Source organism: Oncorhynchus gorbuscha, linkage group LG07 (assembly GCF_021184085.1).
Source record: "Oncorhynchus gorbuscha isolate QuinsamMale2020 ecotype Even-year linkage group LG07, OgorEven_v1.0, whole genome shotgun sequence".
NCBI lineage: Eukaryota > Metazoa > Chordata > Actinopteri > Salmoniformes > Salmonidae > Oncorhynchus > Oncorhynchus gorbuscha.
The window spans coordinates 529,966-550,749 of NC_060179.1; the positions used below are offsets into that span (position 1 = coordinate 529,966).

The window sequence follows — 20,784 nt, forward strand, 5'->3', positions numbered from 1 at the left end:
ATGAAAAGCGTGCCTAAATTAAACTGCATGTTACTAAGGCCCAGAAGCTAGGATATGCATATAATTGGTCGATTTAGATAGAAAACACTCTAAAGTTTCCAAAACTGTCAAAATATTGTCTGTGAGTATAACAGAACTGATTTTGCAGGCGAAAACCAGAGGAAAATCCATCCAGGAAGTGCTGTTATTCTGAAACCTCTCTGTTCCATTGCATGCCTATCCTCCATTTAAAGGGATATCAACCAGATTCATTTCCCCATGGCTTCCACATGGTGTGAAGTCTTTAGACATAGTTTCAGGCTTTTCTTCTGAAAAATGAGCGAGAAAGATAACATCACGTCAGTGGATGGCTGACGGTGTCCCCAGATGTCTTCATGCGCAAGACACAGGCACGAGACCTTTTCTTTCTCTCTTGTATTGAAAAGGCTACCGTCCCTAACAATTATTTATTGTAAAAACAACCTGAAGATTGCTTATAAAAAACGTTTGACATCTTTCTACAAACGTTACGGATACTATTTGGAATTTTCGTCTGCCCGTCGTGACCTGCACGAGCCTGTGGATTACTCAACAAAACGTGCCAACCAAAAGGATATACGTTTTTTTAGCAAAAGTTTTTGGATATAAAAATAGTCTTTATTGAACAAAACAAACATTTATTGTGTAACTGGGAGTCTCGTGAGTGCAAACATACAAAGATCATCAAAGGTAAGCGATTAATTTTTTTGCTTCTCTGACTTTCGTGACCAAACTACTTTGCTGCTAGCTGATTTTAATATTTTGTCGACTGAGATCTGTCCTCAAATAAACACTTGGTGTGCTTTCGCTGTAAAGATTTTTTGAAATCTGACACGCCAGGTGGATTAACAACAAGCTAAACTGTGTTTTGGTATATTGCACTTCCTCTGGCTGTTTTGGTTCTGAGTGCCGTTCTCAGATTATGCTTTTTCCGTACGTTTTTTTTGACACAGCGGTTGCATTAAGGAGAAATCTATCTTTAATTCTGTGAATAACACTTGTATCTTTTATCAATGTTTATTATGAGTATTTCTGCAAAATCACAGGATGTTTTGGAATCAAAACATTACTGCACGTAAGGCGCCAATGTAAACAGAGAGTTTTGGATATAAATATGCACATTATCGAACAAAGCATACATGTATTGTGTAATATGATGTTCTATGAGTGTCATCTGATGAAGATCATCAAAGGTTAGTGATTAATTTGATCTCTATTTCTGCTTTTTGTGACTCCTATCTTTGGCTGGAAAATGGCTGTGTGTTTTTTCGAGTTGGCTATGACCTAACATAATCATATGTTGTGCTTTAGCTGTAAAACATTTTTGAAATTGGACACGTTGGGTAGATTAGAAGATGTTTATCTTTCATTTGCTGTTTTGGACTTGTTAATGTGTGAAAGTTACATATTTCTAAAAAACTATTTTAGAATTTTGTGCGCTGCCTTTTCAGCGGAATGTTGTTGAGGGGTTTCGCCTGCGCTAGAAAGGTTAATGTTTTTCGTCATAATCCTGGATTATCGGACCACCATTTTATTACGCTTGCAATCGCAACAAATAATCTGCTCAGACCCCAAAAGTTGTGCCGTAAATTCTCGGACAACCCAAAGATTCCTAGATGCCCTTCCAGACTCACTCCACCTACCCAAGGACGTCAGAGTACAAAAATCAGTTACCCACCAAACTGAGGAACTCAATTTAACCTTGCGCAATACCCTAGATGCTGTCGCAACCCAAAAAACAAAAAAACATTTGTCATTAGAAACTAACTCCCTGGTATACAGAAAATACCCGAGCTCTGAAGCAAGCTTCCAGAAAAATGGAACGGAAATGGTGCTACACCAAATTGGAAGTCTTCCGACTAGCTTGGAAAGACAGTACCGTGCAGTATCGAAGAGCCCTCACTGCTGCTACACCAAATTGGAAGTCTTCCGACTAGCTTGGAAAGACAGTACCGTGCAGTACCGAAGAGCCCTCACTGCTGCTCGATCATCTTGTTTTTACAACTTAATTGAGGAAATTAAGAACAATCCCAAATGTATTTTTGATACTGTCGCAAAGCTTACTAAAAAGAAGCATTCCCCAAGAGAGGATGGCTTTCACTTCAGCAGTGGTAAATTCATAAACTTCTTTGAGGAAAAGATCATGATCATCAGAAAGCAAATTACGGACTCCTCTTTAAATCTGTGTATTCCTCCAAAGCTCAGTTGTCCTGAGTCTGCACAACTCTGCCAGGACCTAGGATCAAGGGACACTCACGTTTTTTAGTAGTATATCTCTTGACACAATGATGAAAAAAAATAAAAAATAATTATAAAATAACCAAACCTTCAAGCTGCATACTGGACCCTATTCCAACTAAACTACTGAAAGAGCTGCTTCCTGTGCTTGGCCCTCCTATGTTGAACATAATAAATAGCTCTCTATCCACCGGATGTGTACCAAACTCACTAAAAGTGGCAGTAATAACGCCACTTTTGAAAAAGTCAAAACTTCACCAAGAAAATATAAAAAAACGAATCGGCCTATACCGAATCTCCCATTCCTCTCAAAATTTGTTGGAAAAGCTATTGCGCCACAACTCACTGCTTTCCTGAAGACCCCATCATAGCACTGAGGCTGACCTTGTGAAGGTGATAAATGACCTTTCATGTCATCAGACCGAGGCTCTGCATCTGTCCTCGTGCTCCTAGACCTTAGTGCTGCTTTTGATACCATCGATCAGCATATTCTTTTGGAGAGATTGGAAACCCAAATTGGTCTACATGGACAAGTTCTGGCCTGGTTTAGATCTTATCTGTCGGAAAGATATCAGTTTGTCTCTGTGGCTTGTCCTCTGACAAATCAACTGTAAATTTCGGTGTTCCTCAAGGCTCCATTTTAGGACCACTATTGTTTTCACTATATATTTTACCTCTTGGTGAAGACATTCATAAACATAATGTTAACTTTCACTGCTATGCGGACGATACACAGCTGTACATTTTGATGAAACATGGTGAAGCCCCACAATTGCTCTCCCTGGAAGCCTGTGCTTCAGACATAAGGAAGTGGATGGCGGCAAATGTTCTACTTTTAAACTCGGACAAAACAGGGATACTTGTTCTAGGTCCCAAGAAACAAAGAGACATTCTGTTAAATCTGACAATTAATCTTGATGGTTGTACAGTCGTCTCAAATAAAACTGTGAAGGACCTCGGCGTTACTCTGGACCCTGACCTCTCTTTTGACGAACATATGAAGACTGTTTCAAGGACAGCTTTTTTCCCATCTACGTAACATTGCAAAAATCAAACTTTCTGTCCAAAAATGATGCAGAGAAATGTATCCATTCTTTTGTCACTTTTAAGTTAGACTACTGCAATGCTCTACTTTCCAGCTATCCGGATAAAGCACTAAATAAACTTCAGTTAGTGCAAAAGATGGCTGCTAGAATCTTGACTAGAACCCCCAAACTTGATCATATTACTCCAGTGTTAGCCTCTCTACACAGGCTTCCTGTTTAGGCAAGGGCTGATTTCAATGTTTTACTGCTAACCTATAAAGCATTACAAGGGCTTGCTCCTACCTATCTTTCCAATTTGGTCCTGCCGTACATACCTACATGTACGCTACAGTCACAAGATGCAGGCCTCCTTACTGTCCCTAGAATTTCTAAGCAAACAGCTGGAGGCAGGGCTTTCTCCTATTAACTTTTTAGGCTGCAGGGGCAGTATTGAGTAGTTTGGATGAAAGGTGCCCATATCAAACGGCCTGCTCCTCAGTCATAGTTGCTAATATTTGCATATTACTATTATTATTATTGGATAGAAAACACTCTGAAGTTTCTAAAACTGTTTGAATGATGTCTGGGAGTATAACAGAACTCATATTGACAGGCAAAATCCTGAGTTGAAATCAAAACAGGAAGTCAGAAATCTGAGCTTTGTATGTATTCAGTCCCCAATTAAATCCCCTTGAGATATGAATGGCGTTGCACTGCCTAGGGGTTCCACTAGATGTCAACCATCAATAGAAATTATAATGAGGCTTCTATGTTGTTGTGGGAGTGAATGTGTCATGTTTTGTCATTGATTATCATGCCTTGTCCCTGTTCTTCTCCTTCTATTCGTTTCCCTCTGCTGGTCTTATTAGGTTCTTTCCCTCTTTCTATCCCTCTCTCTCCCCCTCCCTCTCTCACTCTCCCGCTCTCTCTTCTCTCTATCGTTCCGTTCCTGCTCCCAGCTGTTCCTATTCCCCTAATCAATCATTTAGTCTTCCCACACCTGTTCCCGATCCTTTTCCCTGATTAGAGTCCCTATTTCTCTCCTTGTTATTCGTTTCTGCCCTGTCGGTTCCTTGTCTAGAATTCACCGTGCTGTGTTTGTGTATCGCCCTGTCGTGTCGTGTTTTCCTCAGATGCTGCGTGGTGAGCAGGTGTCTGAGTCTGTTTGGTTCAAGTGCCTTCCCGAGGCAACCTGCTGTTCACCTGCTGTTCAAGATCGAGTCTCCAGTTTGTCCTCGTCATTTCGAGTGAAAGTTGTGTTTTTTTGATTGTATTTACTTTACTGGATTAAAGACTCTGTTTTCGCCAAGTCGCTTTTGGGTCCTCTTTCACCTGCATGACAGAAGGAACCGACCAAGGAATGGACCCAGCGACTTCAGACGCTCGTTACACTGCCGTCGAGATCCAAGGAGCCATGCTCGGCAGACACGAGCAGGAATTGTCTGCTGCTCGCCATGCCGTGGAGAACCTGGCCGCTCAGGTTTCCGACCTCTCTGGACAGTTCCAGAGTCTTCGTCTCGTGCCACCTGTTACTTCCTGGCCTGCCGAGCCTCCAGAACCTAGGGTTAATAACCCACCTTGCTACTCCGGGCAGCCCACTGAGTGCCGCTCCTTTCTCACGCAGTGTGAGATTGTGTTCTCTCTCCAACCCAACACATACTCTAGAGAGAGAGCTCGGGTTGCTTACGTCATTTCACTCCTTACTGGCCGGGCTCGAGAATGGGGCACAGCTATCTGGGAGGCAAGGGCTGATTGCTCTAACAAGTACCAGAACTTTAAAGAGGAGATGATTCGGGTTTTTGACCGTTCAGTTTTTGGTAGGGAGGCTTCTAGGGCCCTGGCTTCCCTATGCCAAGGTGAACGGTCCATAACGGATTATTCTATTGAGTTTCGCACTCTTGCTGCCTCTAGTGAGTGGAACGAGCCGGCGCTGCTCGCTCGTTTTCTGGAAGGACTCCACGCAGTGGTTAAGGATGAGATTCTCTCCCGGGAGGTTCCTTCAGATGTGGACTCTTTGATTGCTCTCGCCATCCGCATAGAACGACGGGTAGATCTTCGTCACCGGGCTCGTGGAAGAGAGCTCGCATCAACGGTGTTTCCCTGCTCCGCATCGCAACCATCTCCCTCCTCTGGCTCAGAGACTGAGCCCATGCAGCTGGGAGGGATTCGCATCTCGACTAAGGAGAGGGAACGGAGGATCACCAACCGCCTGTGCCTCTATTGCGGAGTTGCTGGACATTTTGTTAATTCATGTCCAGTAAAAGCCAGAGCTCATCTGTAAGCGGAGGGCTACAGGTGAGCGCAACTACTCAAGTCTCTCCATCAAAATCCTGTACTACTTTGTCGGTCCATCTACGCTGGACCGGTTCGGGTGCTACATGTAGTGCCTTGATAGACTCTGGGGCTGAGGGTTGTTTCATGGACGAAGCATGGGTTCGGAAACATGACATTCCTTTCAGAGAGTTAGAGAAGCCTACGCCCATGTTCGCCTTAGATGGTAGTCATCTTCCCAGTATCAGATTTGAGACACTACCTTTAACCCTCACAGTATCTGGTAACCACAGTGAGACTATTTCTTTTTTGATTTTTCGTTCACCGTTTACACCTGTTGTTTTGGGTCATCCCTGGCTAGTATGTCATAATCCTTCTATTAATTGGTCTAGTAATTCTATCCTATCCTGGAACGTTTCTTGTCATGTGAAGTGTTTAATGTCTGCCATCCCTCCCGTTTCTTCTGTCCCTACTTCTCAGGAGGAACCTGGCGATTTGACAGGAGTGCCGGAGGAATATCATGATCTGCGCACGGTCTTCAGTCGGTCCCGAGCCAACTCCCTTCCTCCTCACCGGTCGTATGATTGTAGTATTGATCTCCTTCCGGGGACCACTCCTCCTCGGGGTAGACTATACTCTCTGTCGGCTCCCGAACGTAAGGCTCTCGAGGATTATTTGTCTGTGTCTCTTGACGCCGGTACCATAGTGCCTTCTTCCTCTCCGGCCGGGGCGGGGTTCTTTTTGTTAAGAAGAAGGACGGTACTCTGCGCCCTGCGTGGATTATCGAGGGCTGAATGACATAACGGTTAAGAATCGTTATCCGCTTCCCTTTATGTCATCAGCCTTCGAGATTCTGCAGGGAGCCAGGTGCTTTACTAAGTTGGACCTTCGTAACGCTTACCATCTCGTGCGCATCAGAGAGGGGGACGAGTGGAAAACGGCGTTTAACACTCCGTTAGGGCATTTTGAGTACCGGGTTCTGCCGTTTGGTCTCGCCAATGCGCCAGCTGTTTTTCAGGCATTAGTTAATGATGTTCTGAGAGACATGCTGAACATCTTTGTTTTTGTCTATCTTGACGATATCCTGATTTTTTCTCCGTCACTCGAGATTCATGTTCAGCACGTTCGACGTGTTCTACAGCGCCTTTAGAGAATTGTCTCTACGTAAAGGCTGAGAAGTGCTCTTTTCATGTCTCCTCCGTTACTTTTCTCGGTTCCGTTATTTCCGCTGAAGGCATTCAGATGGATTCCGCTAAGGTCCAAGCTGTCAGTGATTGGCCCGTTCCAAGGTCACGTGTCGAGTTGCAGCGCTTTTTAGGTTTCGCTAATTTCTATCGGCGTTTCATTCGTAATTTCGGTCAAGTTGCTGCCCCTCTCACAGCTCTTACTTCTGTCAAGACGTGTTTTAAGTGGTCCGGTTCCGCCCAGGGAGCTTTTGATCTTCTAAAAGAACGTTTTACGTCCGCTCCTATCCTCGTTACTCCTGACGTCACTAGACAATTCATTGTCGAGGTTGACGCTTCAGAGGTAGGCGTGGGAGCCATTCTATCCCAGCGCTTCCAGTCTGACGATAAGGTTCATCCTTGCGCTTATTTTTCTCATCGCCTGTCGCCATCTGAGCGCAACTATGATGTGGGTAACCGTGAACTGCTCGCCATCCGCTTAGCCCTAGGCGAATGGCGACAGTGGTTGGAGGGGGCGACCGTTCCTTTTGTCGTTTGGACAGACCATAAGAACCTTGAGTACATCCGTTCTGCCAAACGACTTAATGCCCGTCAAGCTCGTTGGGCGTTGTTTTTCGCTCGTTTCGAGTTTGTGATTTCTTACCGTCCGGGTAGCAAGAACACCAAGCCTGATGCCTTATCCCGTCTGTTTAGTTCTTCTGTGGCTTCTACTGATCCCGAGGGGATTCTTCCTTATGGGCGTGTTGTCGGGTTAACAGTCTGGGGAATTGAAAGACAGGTTAAGCAAGCACTCACGCACACTGCGTCGCCGCGCGCTTGTCCTAGTAACCTCCTTTTCGTTCCTGTTTCCACTCGTCTGGCTGTTCTTCAGTGGGCTCACTCTGCCAAGTTAGCTGGTCATCCCGGTGTTCGAGGCACTCTTGCGTCTATTCGCCAGCGCTTTTGGTGGCCGACTCAGGAGCGTGACACGCGCCGTTTCGTGGCTGCTTGTTCGGACTGCGCGCAGACTAAGTCGGGTAACTCTCCTCCTGCCGGTCGTCTCAGACCGCTCCCCATTCCTTCTCGACCATGGTCTCACATCGCCCTAGACTTCATTACCGGTCTGCCTTTGTCTGCGGGGAAGACTGTGATTCTTACGGTTGTCGATAGGTTCTCTAAGGCGGCACATTTCATTCCCCTCGCTAAACTTCCTTCCGCTAAGGAGACGGCACAAATCATTATCGAGAATGTATTCAGAATTCATGGCCTCCCGTTAGACGCCGTTTCAGACAGAGGCCCGCAATTCACGTCACAGTTTTGGAGGGAGTTCTGTCGTTTGATTGGTGCGTCCGTCAGTCTCTCTTCCGGGTTTCATCCCCAGTCTAACGGTCAAGCAGAGAGGGCCAATCAGACGATTGGTCGCATACTACGCAGCCTTTCTTTCAGAAACCCTGCGTCTTGGGCAGAACAGCTCCCCTGGGCAGAATACGCTCACAATTCGCTTCCTTCGTCTGCTACCGGGTTATCTCCGTTTCAGAGTAGTCTGGGTTACCAGCCTCCTCTGTTCTCATCCCAGCTTGCCGAGTCCAGCGTTCCATCCGCTCAAGCGTTTGTCCAACGTTGTGAGCGCACCTGGAGGAGGGTGAGGTCTGCACTTTGCCGTTACAGGGCACAGACTGTGAGAGCCGCCAATAAACGCAGGATTAAGAGTCCAAGGTATTGTTGCGGCCAGAGAGTGTGGCTTTCCACTCGCAACCTTCCTCTTACGACAGCTTCTCGTAAGTTGACTCCGCGGTTCATTGGTCCGTTCCGTGTCTCCCAGGTCGTCAATCCTGTCGCTGTGCGACTGCTTCTTCCGCGACATCTTCGTCGCGTCCATCCTGTCTTCCATGTCTCCTGTGTCAAGCCCTTTCTTCGCACTCCCGTTCGTCTTCCCTCCCCCCCTCCCGTCCTTGTCGAAAGCGCACCTATTTACAAGGTACATAAGATCATGGACATGCGTTCTCGGGGACGGGGTCACCAATACTTAGTGGATTGGGAGGGTTACGGTCCTGAGGAGAGGAGTTGGGTTCCGTCTCGGGACGTGCTGGACCATTCACTCATTGATGATTTCCTCCGTTGCCGCCAGGATTCCTCCTCGAGTGCGCCAGGAGGCGCTCGGTGAGTGGGGGGGGTACTGTCATGTTTTGTCATTGATTATCATGCCTTGTCCCTGTTCTTCTCCTTCTATTCGTTTCCCTCTGCTGGTCTTATTAGGTTCTTTCCCTCTTTCTATCCCTCTCTCTCCCCCTCCCTCTCTCACTCTCCCGCTCTCTCTTCTCTCTATCGTTCCGTTCCTGCTCCCAGCTGTTCCTATTCCCCTAATCAATCATTTAGTCTTCCCACACCTGTTCCCGATCCTTTTCCCTGATTAGAGTCCCTATTTCTCTCCTTGTTATTCGTTTCTGCCCTGTCGGTTCCTTGTCTAGAATTCACCGTGCTGTGTTTGTGTATCGCCCTGTCGTGTCGTGTTTTCCTCAGATGCTGCGTGGTGAGCAGGTGTCTGAGTCTGTTTGGTTCAAGTGCCTTCCCGAGGCAACCTGCTGTTCACCTGCTGTTCAAGATCGAGTCTCCAGTTTGTCCTCGTCATTTCGAGTGAAAGTTGTGTTTTTTTGATTGTATTTACTTTACTGGATTAAAGACTCTGTTTTCGCCAAGTCGCTTTTGGGTCCTCTTTCACCTGCATGACAGAATGAGGGCAGAATATATCAGATGTCCATCAAACAGCCATTTTGTGATCGTGCTTTTTCCTCATGGTAGTCACTTGCGTTCCATTGCTCACGTAGACAAGAAGGATCCGGTTGGAACTTTATTGAAACTATATGTTGAAGCTATATGTTAAAAACATCCTAATGATTGATTCTGTACTTAGTTTGAAATGTTTCTTCGACCGGTAATATCACTTTTTGAAGTTGTTTTCCGATATAACGCTGACCAGAGTTAGCTTTTGGATATGTATACCAAACGTGCTAACAAAAGAAGGTGTTTGGACATAAATAATAACGGACATTTTCGAACAAAGCAAACATTTATTGTGGACCTGGGATTCCTGGAGTGCTTTCGGATGTAGATCATCAAAGGTAAGGGAATATAATATATAATATCATGTCATTTTTTGTTTATGTTGACGCCATCCTTGCGGCTGTGGTGTTTTTACCTTTGAGCGCCTTCTCAGATTATTGCATGCGTTTCTTTTTCCGTGAAGTTTTTTTGAAATCTGACACAGCGATTGCATTAAGGAGAGGTATATCTATAATTCCATGTGTATAACTTGTATTATCATCTACATTTATGATGAGTATTTCTGTTGAATGATGTGGCTATGCAAAATCACTTGATGTTTTTGGAACTAGTGAATCTAATGCGCCAATGTGAACTCAGATTTTTTAAATATAAATATGAACTTTATCAAACAAAACAATCATGTATTGTGTAACATGAAGTCCTATGAGTGTCAGCTGATGAAGATAATTCAAGGTTAGTGATTCATATTATCTTTATTTCTGCTTTTTGTGAATGCTATATTTCGCTGGAAAATGGCTGTGTTTATTGTGGTTTGGTGGAGACCTAACATAATCGTTTGTAGTGCTTTCGCTGAAAAGCCTATTTGAAATCGGACACTTTGGTGGGATTAACAAGGAGAAAAGCTTTAAAATGGTATGAGACACATGTATGTTTTAGGAATTGTAATTATGAGATTTCTGTGGTTTGAATTTGGCGCCCTCTATTTTCATTGGTAGTTGTCATATCGATCCAGGTATCGGGATTGCAGCCATAACAGGTTAAACTCCATTTTTATGGAATGGTCTGCCAACCCATGTGAGAGACGCAGACTCGGTCTCAACCTTTAAGTCTTTATTGAAGACTCATCTCCTCAGTAGGTCCTATGATTGAGTTAGTCTGGCGCAGTGTGTGAACGGAAAGGCACTGGAGCAACAAACTTCCCTTGCTGTCTCTGCCTGGCCCGTTCCCCTAACCCTATTACGGGGGCTGAGTCACTGGCTTACTGGTGCTCTTCCATGTCGTCCCTAGGTGAGGTGCGTCACTTGAGTGGGTTGAGTCACTGACGTGATCTTCCTGTCTGGGTTGGCGCCCCCCCTTGGGTTGTGCCGTGGCGGAGATCATTGTGGGCGATACTCGGCTTTGTCTCAGGATGTTAAGTTGGTGGTTGAAGATATCCCTCTAGTGGTGTCGGGGCTGTGCTTTGGCAAAGTGGGTGGGGTTATATCCTGCCTGTTTGGTCCTGACTGGGGGTATAGTCGGGCAGGGCCACAGTGTCTCCTGACCACTCTTGTCTCAGCCTCCAGTATTTATGCTGCAGTAGTTTATGTGTCGGGGGGGTAGGGTCAGTCTGTTATATCTGGAGTATTTATCCTGTCTTATCTTATCTTATGTACTGAGTGAATTTAAGTATGCTCGCTCTAATTATCTCTCTATTTTCTCTCTTTCTTTCTCTCTTTCACTCTTTCTCTCTCTCGGAGGACCTGAGCCCTAGGACCATGCCTCAGGACTACCTAGACTGATGACTCCTTGCTGTCCCCAGTCCACCTGGCCGTACTGCTTCTCCAGTTTCAACTGTTCTGCCTGCGGCTATGGAACCCTGACCTGTTCACCGGATGTGCTACCTGTCCCATACCTGCTGTTTTCAACTCTCTAGAGACAGCAGGAGCGGTATTGATACTCTGAGTGATCGGCTATGAAAAGCCAACTGACATTTACTCTGAGGTGCTGACTTGTTGCACCCTCGACAACCACTGTGATTATTATAATTTGACCCTGCTGGTCATCTATGAACATTTGAACATCTTGGTCAAGTTCTGATATAATCTCCACCCGGCACAGCCAGAAGAAGAATGGCCACTCCTCATAGCCTGGTTCCGCTCTAGGTTTCTTCCTAGGTTCTGGCCTTTCTAGGGAATTTTTCCAAGCCACCGTGCTTCTACACCTGCATTGCTTGCTGTTTGGTGTTTTAGGCTGGGTTTCTGTACAGCACTCTGTGACATCAGCTGATGGAAGAAGGGCTATATAAATACATTTGATTGATTACAGCGGCAAGTCCCATGAGTCACATGCTGAGGTCTAGCCGGAGAGGACAAGAATTAGACCCCACATGTCGGAGAGCTGTTCTTACCCCACGTCATTATAGTAGGCCTTCGCCACACCCCAAGCTGTGATGAAGATGGTTGGCCCTCCTGCAGGAGATAAGCACACACCCAATCAATGCCTGGTCAAGCCAAACCCCGAATATAGACAGACAAACTTACCCCAAATAATCAGACAGACACAGACCAATCAGACAGACAGACATACACACTTGCCCAAGCCAATCAGACAGACATGCAGACAGACAAACTCATCACCAGCCAGTCAGACAGCCAGCCAGCCAGACAGACAAACTTACACCAGCCAATCAGACAGACAGACAGACAGACAGACAAACTTACACCAGCCAGACAGACAGACAGACAGACAGACAGACAGACAGACAGACAGACAGACAGACAGACAGACAGACAGACAGACAGACAGACAGACAGACAGACAGACAGACAGACAGACAGACAGACAGACAGACAGAATTACCCCAGCCAATCAGACAGACAGACTCACACCAGCCAATCAGACAGACACACTCACCCCAGCCAATCAGACAGGGAGCCACACTCACCCCAGCCAATCAGAATGTAGTACCAGAAGTACTTTCTCTCAGAGAAGAAGGAAACGGCCAATAGGGCGCGGAGATACAGGCCTTCCACCAGCAGCCAGAAGAAGCTGGCCATTATACAGTACTGAAAGAAGACCATCACCGCCTTGCAGCCAACCTGAAAACACAGAGAGATACAGTATCAGCCCACCTGACAACACAGAGTAATAAATGGTATCAGCCCACCTGACAACACAGAGAGATAAATGGTATCAGCCCACCTGACAACACAGAGAGATAAATGGTATCAGCCCACCTGACAACACAGAGTAATAAATGGTATCAGCCCACCTGACAACACAGAGAGATAAATGGTATCAGCCCACCTGACAACACAGAGTAATAAATGGTATCAGCCCACCTGACAACACAGAGAGATAAATGGTATCAGCCCACCTGACAACACAGAGAGATACAGTATCAGCCCACCTGACAACACAGAGTAATAAATGGTATCAGCCCACCTGACAACACAGAGAGATAAATGGTATCAGCCCACCTGACAACACAGAGAGATAAATGGTATCAGCCCACCTGACAACACAGAGAGATAAATGGTATCAGCCCACCTGACAACACAGAGTAATAAATGGTATCAGCCCACCTGACAACACAGAGAGATAAATGGTATCAGCCCAACTGACAACACAGAGAGATAAATGGTATCAGCCCACCTGACAACACAGACAGATAAAGTATCAGCCCACCTGACAACACAGAGAGATAAATGGTATCAGCCCACCTGACAACACAGACAGATAAAGTATCAGCCCACCTGACAACACAGACAGATAAAGTATCAGCCCACCTGACAACACAGAGAGATAAATGGTATCAGCACACCTGACAACACAGACAGATAAAGTATCAGCCCACCTGACAACACAGACAGATAAAGTATCAGCCCACCTGACAACACAGACAGATAAAGTATCAGCCCACCTGACAACACAGACAGATAAAGTATCAGCCCACCTGACAACACAGAGAGATAAATGGTATCAGCCCACCTGACAACACAGAGAAATAAATGGTATCAGCCCACCTGACAACACAGAGAGATATACAGTACCAGCCCACCTGACAACACAGACAGATGGGGTATCAGCCCACCTGGAAACACAGAGCGATAAATGGTGTCAGCCCACCTGACAACACAGAGAGATATACAGTACCAGCCCACCTGACAACACAGACAGATGGGGTATCAGCCCACCTGGAAACACAGAGCGATAAATGGTGTCAGCCCACCTGACAACACAGAGAGATATACAGTACCAGCCCACCTGACAACACAGAGAGATATACAGTACCAGCCCACCTGACAACACAGACAGATGGGGTATCAGCCCACCTGGAAACACAGAGCGATAAATGGTATCAGCCCACCTGACAACACAGAGTAATAAATGGTATCAGCCCACCTGACAACACAGAGTAATAAATGGTATCAGCCCACCTGACAACACAGAGAGATAAATGGTATCAGCCCACCTGACAACACAGAGTAATAAACACACATTGAATCGGTACAGGTAACCCCTGTATATAGCCTCATTACTAACCTGAACCCCACACATTGAATCGGTACAGGTAACCCCTGTATAGAGCCTCATTACTAACCTGAACCCCACACATTGAATCGGTACAGGTAACCCCTGTATAGAGCCTCATTACTAACCTGAACCTCACACATTGAATCGGTACAGGTAACCCCTGTATATAGCCTCATTACTAACCTGAACCCCACACATTGAATCGGTACAGGTAACCCCTGTATATAGCCTCATTACTAACCTGAACCCCGCACATTGAATCGGTACAGGTAACCCCTGTATATAGCCTCATTACTAACCTGAACCCCGCACATTGAATCGGTACAGGTAACCCCTGTATATAGCCTCATTACTAACCTGAACCCCACACATTGAATCGGTACAGGTAACCCCTGTATATAGCCTCATTACTAACCTGAACCCCGCACATTGAATCGGTACAGGTAACCCCTGTATATAGCCTCATTACTAACCTGAACCCCACACATTGAATCGGTACAGGTAACCCCTGTATATAGCCTCATTACTAACCTGAACCCCGCACATTGAATCGGTACAGGAAACCCCTGTATATAGCCTCATTACTAACCTGAACCCCACACATTGAATCGGTACAGGTAACCCCTGTATATAGCCTCATTACTAACCTGAACCCCACACATTGAATCGGTACAGGTAACCCCTGTATAGAGCCTCATTACTAACCTGAACCCCACACATTGAATCGGTACAGGTAACCCCTGTATATAGCCTCATTACTAACCTGAACCCCACACATTGAATCGGTACAGGTAACCCCTGTATATAGCCTCATTACTAACCTGAACCCCACACATTGAATCGGTACAGGTAACCCCTGTATATAGCCTCATTACTAACCTGAACCCCACACATTGAATCGGTACAGAAAACCCCTGTATATAGCCTCATTACTAACCTGAACCCCACACATTGAATCGGTACAGGTAACCCCTGTATAGAGCCTCATTACTAACCTGAACCCCACACATTGAATCGGTACAGGTAACCCCTGTATATAGCCTCATTACTAACCTGAACCCCACACATTGAATCGGTACAGGTAACCCCTGTATATAGCCTCATTACTAACCTGAACCCCACACATTGAATCGGTACAGGTAACCCCTGTATATAGCCTCATTACTAACCTGAACCCCACACATTGAATCGGTACAGGTAACCCCTGTATATAGCCTCATTACTAACCTGAACCCCACACATTGAATCGGTACAGGTAACCCCTGTATATAGCCTCATTACTAACCTGAACCCCACACATTGAATCGGTACAGGTAACCCCTGTATATAGCCTCATTACTAACCTGAACCCCACACATTGAATCGGTACAGGTAACCCCTGTATATAGCCTCATTACTAACCTGAACCCCACACATTGAATCGGTACAGGTAACCCCTGTATATAGCCTCATTACTAACCTGAACCCCACACATTGAATCGGTACAGGTAACCCCTGTATATAGCCTCATTACTAACCTGAACCCCACACATTGAAACGGTACAGGTAACCCCTGTATATAGCCTCATTACTAACCTGAACCCCACACATTGAATCGGTACAGGTAATCCCTGTATATAGCCTCATTACTAACCTGAACCCCACACATTGAATCGGTATAGGTAACCCCTGTATATAGCCTCATTACTAACCTGATCCCCACACATTGAATCGGTACAGGTAACCCCTGTATATAGCCTCATTACTAACCTGAACCCCACACATTGAATCGGTACAGGTAATCCCTCTATATAGCCTCATTACTAACCTGATCCCCACACATTGAATCGGTACAGGTAACCCCTGTATATAGCCTCATTACTAACCTGAACCCCACACATTGAATCGGTACAGGTAACCCCTGTATATAGCCTCATTACTAACCTGATCCCCACACATTGAATCGGTACAGGTAACCCCTGTATATAGCCTCATTACTAACCTGAACCCCACACATTGAATCGGTACAGGTAACCCCTGTATATAGCCTCATTACTAACCTGAACCCCACACATTGAATCGGTACAGGTAACCCCTGTATATAGCCTCATTACTAACCTGAACCCCACACATTGAATCGGTACAGGTAACCCCTGTATATAGCCTCATTACTAACCTGAACCCCACACATTGAATCGGTACAGGTAACCCCTGTATATAGCCTCATTACTAACCTGAACCCCACACATTGAATCGGTACAGGTAACCCCTGTATATAGCCTCATTACTAACCTGAACCCCACACATTGAATCGGTACAGGTAACCCCTGTATATAGCCTCATTACTAACCTGAACCCCACACATTGAATCGGTACAGGTAATCCCTGTATATAGCCTCATTACTAACCTGATCCCCACACATTGAATCGGTTGTTATTTTATTGGGTTACTTTTTATTATTTTTTACTTTAGTTTCTTTGGTACTTGAACCGCACTGTTACTAATGCTTACTAAGTAAGCATTTCACAGTAAGGTCTACACTATTGGTTAAGGGCTTGTCAGTAAGCATTTCACAGTAAGGTCTGCACTGTTGGTTAAGGGCTTGTCAGTCAGCATTTCACAGTAAGGTCTACACTGTTGGTTAAGGGCTGGTCAGTCAGCATTTCACAGTAAGGTCTACACTGTTGGTTAAGGGCTTGTCAGTCAGCATTTCACAGTAAGGTTTACACTGTTGGTTAAGGGCTTGTCAGTAAGCATTTCACAGTAAGGTCTACACTGTTGGTTAAGGGCTGGTCAGTCAGCATTTCACAGTAAGGTCTACACTGTTGGTTAAGGGCTTGTAAATAAGCATTTCACAGTAAGGTCTACACTGTTGGTTAAGGGCTTGTAAGTAAGCATTTCACAGTAGGGTCTACACTGTTGTTTAAGGGCTTGTCAGTAAGCATTTCACAGTAAGGTCTACACTGTTGGTTAAGGGCTTGTCAGTAAGCATTTCACAGTAAGGTCTACACTGTTGGTTAAGGGCTTGTAAGTAAGCATTTCACAGTAAGGTCTACACTGTTGGTTAAGTGCTTGTCAGTAATCATTTCACAGTAAGGTCTACACTGTTGGTTAAGGGCTGGTCAGTCAGCATTTCACAGTAAGGTCTACACTGTTGGTTAAGGGCTTGTCAGTCAGCATTTCACAGTAAGGTTTACACTGTTGGTTAAGGGCTTGTCAGTAAGCATTTCACAGTAAGGTCTACACTGTTGGTTAAGGGCTGGTCAGTCAGCATTTCACAGTAAGGTCTACACTGTTGGTTAAGGGCTTGTAAATAAGCATTTCACAGTAAGGTCTACACTGTTGGTTAAGGGCTTGTAAGTAAGCATTTCACAGTAGGGTCTACACTGTTGTTTAAGGGCTTGTCAGTAAGCATTTCACAGTAAGGTCTACACTGTTGGTTAAGGGCTTGTCAGTAAGCATTTCACAGTAAGGTCTACACTGTTGGTTAAGGGCTTGTAAGTAAGCATTTCACAGTAAGGTCTACACTCTTGGTTAAGTGCTTGTCAGTAATCATTTCACAGTAAGGTCTACACTGTTGGTTAAGGGCTTGTAAGTAAGCATTTCACAGTAAGGTCTACACTGTTGGTTAAGGGCTTGTCAGTAAGCATTTCACAGTAAGGTCTACACTGTTGGTTAAGGGCTTGTAAGTAAGCATTTCACAGTAAGGTCTACACTGTTGGTTAAGGGCTTGTCAGTAATCATTTCACAGTAAGGTCTACACTGTTGGTTAAGGGCTTGTAAGTAAGCATTTCACAGTAAGGTCTACACTGTTGGTTAAGGGCTTGTCAGTAAGCATTTCACAGTAAGGTCTACACTGTTGGTTAAGGGCTTGTAAGTAAGCATTTCACAGTAAGGTCTACACTGTTGGTTAAGGGCTTGTAAGTAAGCATTTCACAGTAAGGTCTACACTGTTGGTTAAGGGCTTGTAAGTAAGCATTTCACAGTAAGGTCTACACTTCGGCGCATGTGAAAAATAAAGTTTGATTTGATTTGCGAAGTGTTTGAAATACAGACATGTTCAACAAGATGGATTATAATGTTAGAACGTTGAGGTTTTTCTCTATTTAAACACTGTCTCCTGAGGTTGGTACACACACACTCACACACACATATACTTACACACACCCACAGACACGGGCTGTGTACTTACGGATCCTGGGGAGCAGTTGTCAACCTCTCCGACCTGGTACAGAACCACATCCTTCGTAAACACAGCGATGGCCTTTAAGATGAATGACACAAACAGGTGCATGTGGATGTAGTTCCTAGTGCAGTGGAGTTTCCTAGGGGAGACACACACAACATGTTACATCCAGTGTGACCAAAGAACTTCCACTGTCTATGGAATTGAGAAATGGAGAAAGAATGACCACTAATCGATGAATGAATGAAATACTAATGAAATCTTTTGGTTCTCTGACACTGTGGAGAGATACGGAGGGAGAACAAAGCATTTTCTCAATCCTCAATAACCACCATGACAATGGAAAGGATTTCTAAAGAGCTTATCGAAACACAGTGAGATACTGAAGCATGTGGATTTATAAATGAGCTTTCAGCCAACAGCTTCAACAGAAGCCTTACTATCTCACAGACTGAAGGTCTGTGGTGTGTAATGACTGAAGCATAGATGACCCAAAGCAGAGTGATGCTTAGTAGTGATGAATGAGGGTGCATCCCAAATGGCACCCTATTCTCTATAGGTCCTGGTCAAAAGTAGTGCACTACATAGGGAATAGGGCCCTTGTCTAAAGTATTGCACTATATTGGGTTATAGGGCCCTGGTCAACAGTAGTGCACTACATAGGGAATAGGGCCCTTGTCTAAAGTATTGCACTATATTGGGTTATAGGGCCCTGGTCAACAGTAGTGCACTACATAGGGAATAGGGCCCTTGTCTAAAGTATTGCACTATATTGGGTTATAGGGCCCTGGTCAACAGTAGTGCACTACATAGGGAATAGGGCCCTTGTCTAAAGTATTGCACTATATTGGGTTATAGGGCCCTGGTCAACAGTAGTGCACTACATAGGGAATAGGGCCCTTGTCTAAAGTATTGCACTATATTGGGTTATAGGGCCCTGGTCAACAGTAGTGCACTACATAGGGAATAGGGCCCTTGTCTAAAGTATTGCACTATATTGGGTTATAGGGCCCTGGTCAACAGTAGTGCACTACATAGGGAATAGGGCCCTTGTCTAAAGTATTGCACTATATTGGGTTATAGGGCCCTGGTCAACAGTAGTGCACTACATAGGGAATAGGGCCCTTGTCTAAAGTATTGCACTATATTGGGTTATAGGGCCCTGGTCAACAGTAGTGCACTATATAGGGAGGCATTTGGGATGTACCTTTCCTCTAACACCCTGAATCAGCCAATTGGAAGCCTGGGATGATTAGGTGGCCATGGTATGAGGGCCAGCTTGGGAATTTATCCAGGACACCAGGGTTAACACCCCTATTCCACGTGATCTTTAGTGACCATAACGAGTCATGACACCCGTTTAACGTCCCATCTGAAAGGCGGCACGCTACACAGAGTAACATCCCCAATCTTTTTTTTGACCCGAAGAAATAGTGCCTCCTACTGGCCCTCCAACAGCACTTCCAGCAGCATCTGGTCTCCCATCCAGGGACCGACCAGGACCCACAATGCTTAGTTTCAGAGGCAAGTCAGCAGCGGGATGCAGGGTGGTATGCAGCTGGTTGCAGGGTGGTATGCAGGGTGGTATGCTGCTGGTATGCTGCTGGTATGCAGGGTGGTATGCAGCTGGTTGCAGGGTGGTATGCAGGGTGGTATGCTGCTGGTATGCAGGGTGGTATGCAGCTGGCTAACAGCTGTAGCCATGAAGTGTTTTGAAAGGCTGGTCATGGGTCACATCAACACCATTATCCCAGAAACCCTAGACCCACTCCAATTTGCATACCGTAACAACAGATAAACAGATGAAGCAATCTCAAATGCACTCCACACTGCCCTCCCCTACCTGGACAAGAGGAGCACCTATGTGAGAATGCTGTTCATTGACTACAGCTCAGCGTTCAACACCATAGTGCCCTCAAAGCTCATCACTAAGCTAAGGACCCTGGGACTGAACACCTCCCTTTGCAACTTGATCCTGGACTTCCTGACGAGCCGTCCCCAGGTGGTAAGGGTAGGCAACAACACATCCACCCGGCTGACCCTAAACACGGGGGCCCCTCAGGGATCATTAAGTTTGCCGACAACATGACGGTGGTAGGCCTGATCACTGACAACAATGAGACAGCCTATAGGGAGGAGGTCAGAGAATTGTCAGTTTGGAGCCAGGTATCAGCAAGACAAAGGAGCTGATCATGGACTACAGGAAATGGAGGGCCGAGCACGATTCGACGGGCCTGCAGTGGAGCGGGTTGAGAGCTTCAAGTTCCTCGGTGTCCACTAAAGATTAATCATGGTCCACAAACAACAACACAGTCGTGAAGAGGGCAAGCCAACGCCTCTTCCCCCTCAGGAGGCTGAATAAATTTGGCCTGGGCCCCCAGATCCTCAAAAAGTTCTAGAGCTGCACCATTGAGAGAATCTTGAGTGGCAGCATCACCGCTTGGTATGGAAATTCCTTGGCATCCGACTGCATGTAGCTACAGAGGGTAGTGCGTACCGTCCAGTACATCACAGGGGCCGAGCTCCCTGCAATCCAGGACCTTTATGCCAGGCGGTGTCAGAGCAAGTCCCCCAAAAATTGTCAACGTCATCCAAGCCATAGAC

The 20,784-nt window shown here is 45.7% G+C and overlaps 1 protein-coding gene across 1 annotated transcript in view; it reads right to left on the reverse strand.

Annotated features, from left to right (window-relative positions):
- The window catches only part of vipr1b (vasoactive intestinal peptide receptor 1b), a 180,860-nt gene that overhangs the window by 29,120 nt on the left and 130,956 nt on the right, over positions 1 to 20,784 (reverse strand). The window contains exons 6-8 of the mRNA XM_046354956.1: positions 18,187 to 18,319; positions 12,423 to 12,576; positions 11,886 to 11,946 (exon numbers count right to left, since the gene is read on the reverse strand). Coding sequence (XP_046210912.1) covers positions 11,886 to 11,946; positions 12,423 to 12,576; positions 18,187 to 18,319 — 348 coding nt within the window. The remainder of the gene's footprint in view (positions 1 to 11,885; positions 11,947 to 12,422; positions 12,577 to 18,186; positions 18,320 to 20,784) is intronic.